Here is a 12,415-nt window from a genome sequence, read left to right as displayed (position 1 = left end):
GATCTACGCCGGGACCAACAGCTCGGTCGTCTGCATGTAGTGATATCCCGTCATCCATAGACACTTCTACCTTGAAGTCTTTGACTCACAGCAACGAAAAGGCGTGCAGCCAGTAAGATTGTGATTATGCAGTATTACGAGTCCGCTTTCGCATCTTACTGCATATTCTCATTACTGGCAAGGCTGGCTAACCATCCTCCTCGTACAGTCCCCTCTTGCAGCTAATGGCTAGCGTAGATTTTTTTTTTTTTTTTGGCTCATGTCATGGGTAGTCGAAGCTATCGTCCGGACGTGTATGTAGAATTAAAAATTCGGCATTCTCGTCCGGACGATAGCTTCACCTACCCACATATGTTATCTTTCTAAGGCAGAGCTGGGGAGCCCTACTATTCGCGCTAGCCATCGGCTGCGAGAGGGGGCTGTAGAAAGTATAGGGTAAGTGGAGAGACTTTGACATCATGTGGTGAGAGTTTGATTGATTAAGTGGTTGATCGCGGCTCTGCTGATGCGGAGAGGGAAACCGACTTTCATTCTCTGATCCGCCCTCTGCCTACAAAGCTTTACTGCTTCGCCATTCAACTGATTGCTCTTATAGGAATTCTTCCCCAACAATTTTCCGCTCTTCCTCGGTGTGATACTACTCGTGGAAAGCATCTATTCCGATCCATTGTGTGTGAGTGTTGCCTACTGGGTTCATGCTGACATGGAAACAAGCTGCAATACTGACAAAACCAGCGACCTGCCAATGCACGTGGCAAGAGTGTGACCATTCTGTCAGGGGATCGGCACCCTATCGTGGGGAGCGTATATATTACGAGACTCCTGTATTTCTATCTCAACGCCAACGTTGGTGCAGATCAATGCCAGTGGGACGGATGTAACCGGCAGAGGCCGGGTGACACACATGAGTTCTGCAGTGACCGTAAGTCCACGGCCTAGTATGATACGCCGGCTTACTTACTGTACTCTAGATGAATGTACTACTGTAGGGTGTGTGAACAAACGAAAGTTGACATATGGGGCGACAAGCAGCGTCAAAGAGAATTATTGCTCGGGCTGTACGTTTTCGTAGCCTTGATTCTTATCTATAGTACTAACGGGGTATAGGCCTTGGTTGATTCTCCTATGAACTTTGCCCTGTTTGAACTGAAAAAGGAATATTGTGTTTCTTGAATGAGGGGCTGGCCGCTGGAATGCTGTTTGCAGGCTGCACTTCGCGTGAGTCGACATCCGTGGTGTAGCGATCGCCGAACCTGTCGCCAGTTTAGCTTTTTATTTTCAGCCTCGTGAATCATATGTATTAGCCCTGAAGCGGCTCCTAAAGACTGGCATTGCTAAAAGTGATTTCTTTAACTATATCGCATCCGAACATAAGACATGTGCCATTGTTAATCAACGATCATGTGGAAAGAAAAACTGATAGAGTTGCATTGTTCGTAGCAGTACTGCAGTCGCTAGAACGCATAACGAAATTGACGGTTCTTTACGTCGGTAAGTCCGTTACACATAGCCTCTGATCTTTCTGACATCTGATCAGTGGAGGGATCAGCTCTTCCATACTCGCGGTCCCGCCGCTTGTTTTCCGAAAAGCACAACCCGTAGTACAAACAGCCCGTGGCTACCATGACTCCGAAGCAGCATAGCATGGCACCAACTCCTAGACTGTAATGAGGTGCCTGGCCTTCCAAAAAGAAATGCGGCCCTATGATATTTCCAACAGCTGTGGAGCATCAGCGAAAGCAAACAGGTCCATTGGGCACAGTTGGCATACCATAGAAAATTGCGGCAGACACTGAAACGAAACTCTTCTTTGTCAGCCCTGCCACGTTCGAGGATTGAAGGCTCAGGACCATGACCCAAGGGACGTTCCAAAAGCCCAGCAGGTAGACTCCAGCAAGAGAGGCATCGCGATGGACTGCTGGATCCAAACACTTGACCATAGATGCGCCAGCCATTGCAACGCAGCTGGAGAAGACCCAGAGGATACATCTGAGGTGGGGCACCCAGAAGGTGATGGCCGTCAAAGTAGCCTGCGCTACCATGGCAATTGCTGCTTGGGGAGTAGCCATCAAGACCGTCTTCGGTCGAGAAAAGCCATACCCTGAGATGATCAGCGGATTGAATTGTGTGATACCGGCATTCGTGATAGCCTGCGCTACAAAGAATGTCGCGATGCACCAGTATTTCGGATCTCTCAGGGCTTCGAGGATTTGTCCCCATTCGATTCGCTTTGCGCTCGTAATTAGTACAGTACCATCTGCCCGTTGACATGACTCACGCTCTCAGATGCATCTCCAGTTTGGTTCATCGCAACTCTACGGATTGCGATAGGTCTCTCCTCCTTGGTCAGAAACCATGCTGTTGAGGGAGAGTCCGGTAATGCTAGGAAGATGAGTACACCCATGGTGAGTGTGGTTGAGCCGTAAATGATAAAAATGTACTACAGCAATGTGAGCATGGGACAATCCTCTGGTGAATGTATTCTGGCCGAATCTTACTCTCCATGTTGCCAGTGGACCACCGATATTACCGATAGCATAGCTTAGGATCCCTGTGAAAGTTCCAGCAAAAGTGTTCGCCCATAGCGCTGTCCGCAGGGGTTGTTCCTCGCGACGGTACCACATGGAGTTGATGAAAAGAAGGCAGGGAAGCATGGCGGCCTCGAATGCGCCCTGGAGAAAGCGGAGGGTGGCGAGACCTGCGAAGTTGTTGCATGCAGTCAGCAGACAGACGCAAATGCCCATGGCACAAAAGCAGGCTCCCATGTATTTCCCGACCGGGAACTTGGAGATTATCCACAGATTCGGAAATTCCATGAAAAGGTATCCAAAGTAAAACGTGCTCCCGAGCCAACTGTACAGTTGTTTGTGTAGGTGGGTATCGTCGACTAATCCGTAGACTGCTGCGTAGGGCATTACGTTCTGTAGCTGGTCGTCAGCATTGAAGATTGATGAACATTTTAGTGGATGAACAAACTTCGTCAAGAAAGGCCAGAGTCATCCCGAATGTCACAAGCGGCATAATGACAAGATCAGTCTTCCATAGGATCTTTCGGCTTCTCGGTACATCAAGTTCATCCTCGATTTCCCCCTTGCAGATTGATTCCGAATTAGCGATGGTCGCAATATCGGAAACCTTCTCGATGTCGGACTTGACACTTCCCATACTGAAACAAATGTAGAAGAAAGCAAAATGCGCCCGGTTGGGAAGATATTTTGATCGTACATTCATTGGGATATAAATATATCGAGAGAGGAGGGCGTCGAAACCCCCCTTCTTGACGTACGGGGTTGCATCTCAGGGTCGGCAGACATTCCGAAGGTTTGGAATGGCGCCTTGATGTACGTCACTTGTCATACCCGCACTGAATCCGAACGCACCCTGCGCTTCTCGTCAACCCACCAGTACTAGTCGTAAACGTGCACGGAGCCCAACCTCCTCGGACCTCCTGCGTAGATACTTTACTCCTCCAGGACAAGCAAGGTTTGTAGACATGCAACGGTGGCAGCGGAACGTTTCCGTCGAACCATCAGACGACAGGAATTTTTTCTTTAGCGTAAGTTTCGCAAGCAAGGCCCGGCGACCAGGACCTGCTACAGTCATCGACACAAAGGTGCTAGATCTGAAGAGGACATCTCGGTAACCGCAAAACGACCCAGAATGCTTCGCCAGCCACATCTCCTGGGTAGATTTTAGGTAATGCAAGTATGAGTACAGCCATGCCAAAAGATTCTGGGGAGAAGGAATTCGCACATGTTCATCCGTTTGACTGTGTAACACGTTTCCCAGTCAAGGCGCAGCTTCCAAAAATCGAGACTAGCATTTGTAGATGATCCGACCTTGAGACAGTTCCAAAAGTAGAGACGATCTTCCGGAACATCCGGAAATAACTTTTCCGGGGGATGAGCCAGCTTCTTCGTAGAAAGGTCCGCATCTTGATTGATGCTTTTTGTGCTATTGAGCCCATAACATCACTAAGACTGTGCAGATCATTAACACAAATCCCATCATTTATGACCCAAGTGACCAACCTACCAGTCAAACATCGAGTGAAAATAAGTAAAGAAGTCCGTATGCAAGCTGTTTATGTGTAAACCTTTACCGCCAAATGACTGCGTGTTCTATTGTCCCGCAGACTCAGACCCTCCACTTGAAGTACTCTGCTTATCCCGGCCACTGTCACACTCATCGCCCGGGTGATCGGAACCATTCAGAGCATCCTCATACGTCCTCGGAGGTCTTGAAAGCTTTGGGGCACCGGGGCCCGTGACTTCTAAGACTGCAAGGCGCTCCCCCTTCATTGTAATTGGATAAGAGCTCTCTTTCCCAGACCAAGTACCCACGCCCAGCTCCTCATGGGCGAGCCTCTGGAGCTGCAGAGTGTCGTTAGTAGTCCACTCTAGCCGGCTATAGATGTCTAGATTATAGCGCTTCTGTATGGCCTCGACAATCCAATCCAAGTTATACCCAACGAGATTGATGAAGCCGCCGATACCGAGGAGAATGGAAAGTCCCAGGACACTGAACGAGCTGTAATTGGTGTTTACTACTTTCTAAACAAAGAAAAGGTGTTTTGTTAGCTCCCTCGACGCTGTCTATCTTGGGACACTGTAGTACGAACCTGGCTTCGACATACTCTCTTTTCGACATCCAGTTGCGGCCGCTCAAGGAGTGGAACGATGTTTTGATCAAATGGGCCGTTGGCTAGCTCGATTACCTGCCGCTGCAACACGGCCAGCGAAGTGTCATGCCAATGCTGGACCTCGTGTTGCCACTGGTTGGGTGGAAGAGGAGCTTGCGTGCCGGAATGCAACGACTGCCGTGCCGTGAGGGCAGAAATGCCCAGAGTCCGCACAATATGCTGTGCAGAAAAGCCGAACCACATGGCTGACATGAACATGGCCGCAGCCTGCGCCGAGTTGGATGTAATGTTCGGACTGGCGTTGAAGGTGTCTACCATTTGCATTATACCCGACAAGGGCTGGCAGCTTTCGGAGGGGGAAGACAAGGAAGAAGAATTTGCACCTGCGTAGCATAGTTGATGTTGGTGCGCGCAGGCCAAGACGGTGGCGGGCGCGTCGCGGCAGTACAGGGTCATATTGGAATCCTCACCGTAGTACGTCCCCCACTGGAAGTGAGCAGAATATAGCGGGTCGTCGACTTGATTTGGATACACAATGTCATTTGCAGACACGAAGTACAGAGAGACGTCGGCTTCACTGCGGTTAAGGTGAACAATGGGGTAGAAGTCTTCGATACGACCAGCCAATGTATTGAAGGATCTATGTAAAACTTTCAGTCATTCGATTTCTGGAAGCAATTATTGTGTGAGATTGCTTACGTCATGGTATAGTCTCCTAAGAAACCATCGTGTTCCTGTGGCTTCTCTACCGGATAGAGCATCGTCAGTGGCAGGTCTTCACGGCCATGCGCACCTAATCCACGTCCGTAAAGGTAGGCCATAGCCGGACGGTCTTTTCCTTGCAGCTGCTCCGTGTACCCCTTCGTCTTCAATGGTGCACACTCCGTGATTCGACGATAGGAGAATCTCTCTTCCCTCGGAGCATTGATACCTAAATCGTGGTGGCTGTCCAAGAACCCCGAATCCAGTCTTACATTTCCAAAGCGGAATTGGCAAACCTGGTCGTCGAAGGGGCACGTATAGTTATTTTCCGAACTCCCTGATAAACCGACTCGGACAAACGAAGGGCAATCCTGGCGTTGTGCTCCTCGGGCGTAGCATCTCTGAACATAGTCAGCCGACGAAGATACCACCTGCGAGGAGTAGGAGTTGAGAAGGGTCGCCTGTTCATATATAGACTGCTTTGGCCAGGAAGGCCAACCGCAATTGTCGCCAGATAGAAGGACTTCGTTCCCCATTGCTGTAGATATCCAAGACGAGAAGATACTGGCTGCTGCAAAAGCACTGATAATGCAGAGTGAGGTTGCGATGACCGGAAGCATTCTACGGGCCACATGTGGGGCGTTGTTCCTCCATGCCCATGCTACTTGACTGAGGCTCCATACCCCCGCCACTCCCGTTCCTGACGTCCTGAGGATTGCTTGACGCTGGTGATATAGCCCGTCTTGGGGCGCCTCTGAGGAGAAGCTATGGTGGAGGGCAAAGCAGAAGATTCTCCAAAAGCTCGTGCCTGTTATTGTAACAAAAAGCGCTAGGGCGGCGATGAGGAAGTTACCGTTGCTCCTAGTCAGTGTGAGGGTTTTCCCAAGTATAGTGCCGTAAGACCAGTTCGTCCAGATGCCAACGTGGACCTCGGTATCAGCAAGTGCCAGCGTACCCGTATTGTTCATGGTGGCCAGGAGTGTATCTCCGGGAGGCTTTGATACAGCAAACCTTCATCAAGACTGGGAGTCTACTTTTAATATTTGAATATGGGATTTGACTCCTTCCGTACTAATTTTAGAACCCTATTTCCCGCGGCATATTTTCAGGACTTGATTCGTATTTTTAACTCAGCAAAGGTTGTATCATAATGCGTAGCCTCGCTCCAAGTTCAAAATGCAGGTCTAAGCCGGCAAATACGCCTTTGGTTGTACAACATGGGGGCTTAGTATCATGCATGTATCGATTTCTCCCGTTCGAGTCTTAGCCACTTTCACAGCCACACTGCCGCCGGGTTTAGCAGAGCCGAGCCACGATCTCCCTTGAACAGGAAAGGTTTACCACCCATGGCCAATCAAGCGTGCCCAAGTGCGACAGCCTCCTTGCGTGGTCCTACAGATTTCAATGCCCCTCTCATGTCTCCGTTGCTCAGTCTCTTTCAGCTGCGCACTGTACCTGAATGTTTTCACGCTCTCAGACCATTTAGCCACGGTCTTGCCGTGCACAAGTCACGAGAACCGGGGCCCGAAAGGACTCGCCATTCAATTTAAAGCAAGGCTTCTCTCATCTACAGTCTCCTCTTGCAGCCGATGGCTAGCGTGGATTTGTTTTTTGTTCATGTCATGGGTAGTTGAAGCTATCGTCCGGACGTGAATGTAAAATTAAAAATTCGATATTCTCGTCCGGACGATAGCTTCAACTAACCACGTATGTTATTCTTCTAAGGTAGAGTTGGGGAGCCCTGCTATTCTTCGCGCTAGCCATCGGCTGCGAGAGGGGGCTGTATTCCCGCTTTATGTGGCTTAAGTCGCCCCCATAATATCCTTTCATCTCAGCCCCCAAGACGGTGTTGTGCTACAATGGCGCTTGCCAAGCCAACTTCGGCGCTTGCGCAATGCACATTACCCTGTCGTTCTCAGCTTATGTTGCTTAGCCGCCACATCGAACAGCACCGCCCTCCACACTTAATGCTCCTTGGTCGTTATGTCTCTAATTTTACTGGTCAGGACGTGTGCGGCTTTTTCAAGGTCCGGATAGATTGGTAAGCCTATATACCCTGTTGCAGATGAGCCGGGTTGTTGAGGTCATATCCCGTGACTAAGGCTATAATGCTGTTTATATCTTGTGATGTGTGAAGTCGAGCTTAAAGTATGCACCTAATAAAGCCCCGCTTTTGAACATCGCATTGTTTCCTGGCGGAAGAGCGATAAATACAGGCACTCTCGGCGAGTTATTGTCTCTCAGCCGGCACATTTGACACTGCACACCCTTCAGTTGAGCGGGGTACCTCCATCTTCCCCGCACGCCCTCGAAACGAGGGGCCAGACAGTGCTGCGCACCAATAGAAGACTTACCCATGATTATTCATCATGTACTTCACGCACCAAATCGTGCCCGATACGAGGCTCTCTTCCAACAGTGGTGTTGCAGGACATGTGACAATGTTGATATATGGGATCTTGAGTTCCCACCAAGAAGACGAATTGCGGAAATGGTAAAGCCATTCGATACTTCGTGTAACCTACCACAATGCTACTCTGCCTCCCGACGTCCCACCGCCTGGCTCGCTTCGTCAGACTTTCCAGTAATTACCGAAACGCCCTCCCCACGAAACACAGTCTCCTCCAAGCGCACCGCGGTCTTGCCACGGCTACAGTGAGGACCCACACCTTGAACACTGGCGCCAAGATCCCGGCGATCGGCTTCGGCACATTCCAAGATGCCGATGCGCAAGAAGCAGCTGTCTGTACTGCTCTGAAGACGGGGTATCGCCATATTGATACTGCCAGAGTGTGAGCCTCATTTGCGAAAGCAATAAGTCCGAGTCTAACACTTCTTCAGGTATGACACCGAGATCCAAGTGGGAAAAGGCATCAAGCGGAGCCAAGTGCTTCGAGAGGAGATCTTCCTGACGACGAAACTCTGGTGCAACTCCCATCATCCAGATGACGTGGAAAGCGCGCTCGACGCTTCACTCAAAGACCTAGACACGCCATACGTCGATTTGTTCATGATGCATTATCCGTCCACCTTCGCTCGTGGAGAGGACCGCTTTCCAATGGACAAGGAGACGGGGGAGATGCTGCTGGGAGAAACGACGTATGTGGATACATGGAAGGCGATGGAGAAGCTCCTCGGAACGGGGAAGGTGAAGGCTATTGGAGTGTCAAATTTTAGCAAAGGGGAGATTGAGACGTTGATCCGAGAAGGGAGCGTTGTGAGTGCGGGTCCAACCGTTACTGTGTCTGGCACTGCTGACTGCCAACGCAGGTCCCAGCCGTTCACCAAATGGAGGTACACCCGTATCTGCAGTCAAAAGACTTCAACGCCTGGCTTCGGTCGAAAGGCATCCATGTGACTCAATTCAGTCCGCTGGGGAACATGAATTCCTTCTACAGGGAGATATCATGGAGCAAGACGGAGTCACACATGCAGCGAATAATCGACCATCCGGTACTGCAAGAGCTTGGTGCAAAATACCAGAAGAGCCCTGTGCAGATGGCACTGGCGTGGGGTGTCAACTGCGGTCGCTCGGTTATCCCGAAGAGCGTTATTGAATGGCAGATCAAACAGAATCTGGAGTCTGACTTTCTTATCGAGCCTGCTGACATGGACAAGATTGCTGGGATGGATCTGAAGGTCAGATTCAATGACCCCAGCGAGTTACATCGATGGGACTTCTACAGCGACCTGGAGGGGAAGTAAGTATGAATCTTTGACTGATAGTAGATTGTCTCGGAATTTGCCTATTCTCGCTTTTTCGGTTCAGCATTTTCCTAATTAATATCACACTAAGGCGATACCAGAACATCTGCCCGTCGATGTGTCGAGTGAGACACCGCAAAGGCTTCAGCATTGCCAGGCCCGCCGGGCGGTGTGAGAAGGGCAAGGCATCTCATGTCAGATTACACATGCATGACACCATTGGGTGGTTGTATGTCGACCATCAGTGATGACATAGAATTCCCGAGGGTCGTCCGGTGAGACGACTGCTTACAAATCCGGAAGACGGATAGGCTCCATTACCGCGATACCCACAAAGCTTTTGTTGATGACCTGAAGTTTGTAACACGAAAGTGGGGCCACACACGCGTTCGCGGTTGGTTTTGGTTTGTGCCCCGCTTCCTTCAGGTCAGACCTGATAAGCACAGACTGCACTCAAGTAATTCTTAATAGCAGCCCCCGCCTAGTGTTTTATTCTTTTTTTTTACTCACAAAAAATTACACCTCAGCGACGGACTAACATTTCCACATCATGGCTGCAACGCCCAATCTGAGGATCCCAGCTTCCGATGCGACCGTCCAGGTCAGCATCATCAATCCTGGAGCCAGGATCCGCCTGCCTGTGTCTGGATTCGTGCAGCCGGCAATTGAAGGCCATACTCATTTGGATGCCCCTGCGTATTCCTTCCTGATTGAACATGCTCAAGGGAAATTCCTCTTCGACCTGTCCATGCGCAAAGACTGGGAAAATCTCGCACCGCCGATCGTAAACCAAGCAAAGGACGTAGACAGCGGTGCGCTGGTTGAGGTGGATAAAGATGTGATCGACGTCCTGGAGGAGAACGGAATCAAAGGATCAGAGATCAAGTCTGTGATCTGGAGGTAATTGAAAAAGGACATCTTGCTGACGGAATAAGCTAATCAAATCGTAGCCACTGGCACTGTGACCACATCGGGAACATGTCTCGCTTCCCCAGCTCGACTAAAATTGTAGTCGGCGCGGGCTTTCTGGAAAAGCTCACTCCAGGGTATCCTGTGAACCCCAACAGCTTGCTTCTTGAATCAGACTACCAGTATGCCTGAAGCCCACGACGGCGCACCCTCACACGCAAACTAAGACCATTCTACTAGAGGCCGAGAGGTTCAAGAAATTGACTTCTCAACCCACCCCAACCGCCTTCAACTCGGCCCCTTCAACGCCGTTGACTTCTTCGGCGACGGCAGTTTCTACCTCCTCGATACACCTGGCGTAAGAATTTAACTTTAGTTTTCAGGTTTCAAAAACTAACACGCTCAGCACGCCATCGGCCACATCTGCGGGCTCGCGCGCACGACTCCCAACAGCTTCATCCTCACCGGCGGCGACATAGCCCACCACGGCGGAGAGTTTCGACCTTCTCCATTCCTCCCTCTCCCCGAACAGGTTGCCCCGTCACCCTTCTCCAGCCCGCCCTTCCAGCTCGGAACCTTCTGCCCTGGCGCACTGATCGAAGCGAAGATACACCCGCAGCAAACGGAAGGCCGAACGACGCCATTCTACAAATTGGCACCGACGGGCGTGCCGGACCACGACCTGGAGACGGCGCAGAAGTCGGCGGAGCAGCTGGGAGAGTTTGATGGGGATGACGATGTGTTTGTGATTATCGCGCATGATGCGAAGTTGAAGGACATTGTGGATTTCTATCCGAAGACGGCGAATGCGTGGAAGGAGAAGGGTTGGAAGGGTGTCGGGCTGTGGAGGTTCTTGGAGGATTTTGCGGGGGCGGTGAAGTCCGAGGCTGATGCGTGCCAGAAGTTGTAGCCTTGCACGCTACTGGTATTGCCTCGCGGTTCGATATCTCCTCTCCTCTATTTTCTTTGAGATCGGGAAAACCGAAGAAAACCATTGACCGGCTGTTTGAACAACATAGAAACTCAACTCACATCCAACCCTCCTCTTAAAACATGGTATACTCTTCTCTCCTCTACGCTTTCTGAATAATCTACCAGGATATTCATACTGCAATGCCTCAGCCACCCCATTCCCTTTCTCCCATCCCCCCTCAAAGAACAACACACCGCCCCCTCACCTCCCCCACAATCTTCAGCACCGCATCCATCTCCTCGCGCATACTCGCAATCGTGTGCTTCAAGATACCCCGGATAGTGAGGAGCGGGAACTTCTCCTCGACCAGCCGCACCGCCTGGCTCAGCCGCGCCACCTCGAACTCCAGCGTGCCGACCAGGCTCCACAGGCGCAAGCCGGGGGAGAGGCTGCTGGACGACGAATTCGACATGGCGAAGCCGCCGATGCGCTCGGGGAGCTTGGCGAAGGCGTCGAGGATGGGGGTGGGTGATGGTGCGGGGGCAGGTGCGGTTGTTGTGGATGTGGAGGAGGCGGAGGCGGAGGCGGAAGAGGCGGAGGCGGAAGAGGCGGCGGTAGTGTTGGTGGTGTTGGTGGAAGGGCCGGCGGCGGAGGACTCGGGGGGGTAGGCGCCCGCGGAGAAGACGAGGTTCGGCGGCGCGAGGTCGGTCCAGGTGATGCGGCTGATGGCGGAGCAGCACGAGCAGGCCGGGTTCTCTGCGGCGGTGAAGAGGCTCCGCGGCTTGCCCTCGGCCAGCGCGGCGTCGACGAGGGAGAGCAGCTGCTTGTACAGGTCCAGCATCAGCATGACGGGCGCGCACAGCAGCAGGCACGACGTGTCGACCGAGAGGGTCTTGAGCAGCTTCTCGCGGTGACGGAAGCGCGAGCCTTGGGTGTTGAGGTAAACGGCGATGTCGGCGACTTGGTGCGTGTCGGAGAAGAAGGGCTCGAGGATCTCGGAGAAGGGGACCGTGAGGGTTTTGCCGGATTGAAGGGCGGTGGTGGCTTCGGCGAGGGACGCTCGGTGGTTTAAAAGGCGGGATTGCAGGCGTGTCAGATGCTCGAGCATCTCGTATACGACATGTTCTCGAGGAGCTGGCTCTGTTGGGTTGGTGGGTTCGTCCAGGTTTGTCGAGTCGGTAGGGCCATCTGTCAATAGGAAAAAAGCGCTGAAATCAAAGTCGGGAACGTGAGTTGGGTCATTTAGGGATGCTTCAACTAACGATAATGTCAGAGTGCGGAAGAGAGTTAATATTGGAGTTGTCACTGACTCTGCGGATGAATCGAGATGTCAATTGTCTCAAGATCATCGAACAAATTGTTTGGGAGGCCATTTACACTGCCGTGCGAAGCTGCGGAGGTTTCGGTAGTAGATTTGGAGCCGTCGGATGTTTGTTGCAAAGCCTCGGCGGGTTGTTGTTTGGTTGCTTTGGTTGGCCGGCCTGATTTTCCGGCAGGGCTGAAGACGCAAGCTGTACTGTCGCGCAAGCATCGATCACAAGGAC

At 51.6% G+C, this 12,415-nt stretch overlaps 5 protein-coding genes across 5 annotated transcripts; 2 read left to right on the top strand and 3 right to left on the bottom strand.

Annotated features, from left to right (window-relative positions):
* Positions 1-1,500: 1,500 nt before the first annotated feature.
* Positions 1,501-3,165, bottom strand: LTHEOB_11492 (Sucrose/H+ symporter, plant; the record flags this gene model as incomplete). The annotated part of the gene is made up of 5 exons (XM_035508254.1): positions 1,501-1,529; positions 1,772-2,228; positions 2,279-2,440; positions 2,499-2,921; positions 2,977-3,165. 5 exons carry the CDS (start codon positions 3,163-3,165, stop codon positions 1,501-1,503), a joined length of 1,260 nt encoding a protein of 419 aa, XP_035366421.1.
* Positions 3,166-4,121: 956 nt separating this feature from the next.
* On the bottom strand, positions 4,122-5,463 carry LTHEOB_11491 (Cytochrome p450 protein; the record flags this gene model as incomplete). Its single annotated transcript, XM_035508253.1, has 3 exons — positions 4,122-4,553; positions 4,637-5,282; positions 5,342-5,463. The coding sequence occupies 3 exons, from the start codon at positions 5,461-5,463 to the stop codon at positions 4,122-4,124; spliced, it is 1,200 nt and encodes a 399-aa protein (XP_035366420.1).
* Positions 5,464-7,873: 2,410 nt separating this feature from the next.
* LTHEOB_11490 (Aldehyde reductase) lies at positions 7,874-9,049 on the top strand (the record flags this gene model as incomplete). Its single annotated transcript, XM_035508252.1, has 3 exons — positions 7,874-8,136; positions 8,186-8,561; positions 8,615-9,049. The coding sequence occupies 3 exons, from the start codon at positions 7,874-7,876 to the stop codon at positions 9,047-9,049; spliced, it is 1,074 nt and encodes a 357-aa protein (XP_035366419.1).
* Positions 9,050-9,599: 550 nt separating this feature from the next.
* LTHEOB_11489 (Metallo-beta-lactamase superfamily protein) lies at positions 9,600-10,868 on the top strand (the record flags this gene model as incomplete). The annotated part of the gene is made up of 4 exons (XM_035508250.1): positions 9,600-9,949; positions 10,000-10,140; positions 10,199-10,316; positions 10,365-10,868. The coding sequence occupies 4 exons, from the start codon at positions 9,600-9,602 to the stop codon at positions 10,866-10,868; spliced, it is 1,113 nt and encodes a 370-aa protein (XP_035366418.1).
* A 241-nt stretch (positions 10,869-11,109) lies between these two features.
* Positions 11,110-11,979, bottom strand: LTHEOB_11488 (Peroxisomal membrane anchor protein (Pex14); the record flags this gene model as incomplete). The annotated part of the gene is made up of 1 exon (XM_035508249.1): positions 11,110-11,979. The coding sequence occupies one exon, from the start codon at positions 11,977-11,979 to the stop codon at positions 11,110-11,112; it is 870 nt and encodes a 289-aa protein (XP_035366417.1).
* Between the last annotated feature and the right edge of the window lie 436 nt (positions 11,980-12,415).

Source organism: Lasiodiplodia theobromae (genome assembly GCF_012971845.1).
Source record: "Lasiodiplodia theobromae strain AM2As chromosome Unknown scaffold_49, whole genome shotgun sequence".
Classification (NCBI taxonomy): domain Eukaryota; kingdom Fungi; phylum Ascomycota; class Dothideomycetes; order Botryosphaeriales; family Botryosphaeriaceae; genus Lasiodiplodia; species Lasiodiplodia theobromae.
The sequence above is the reverse complement of the archived record's forward strand: the minus strand, read 5'-3'. Positions and strand labels throughout refer to the sequence as shown.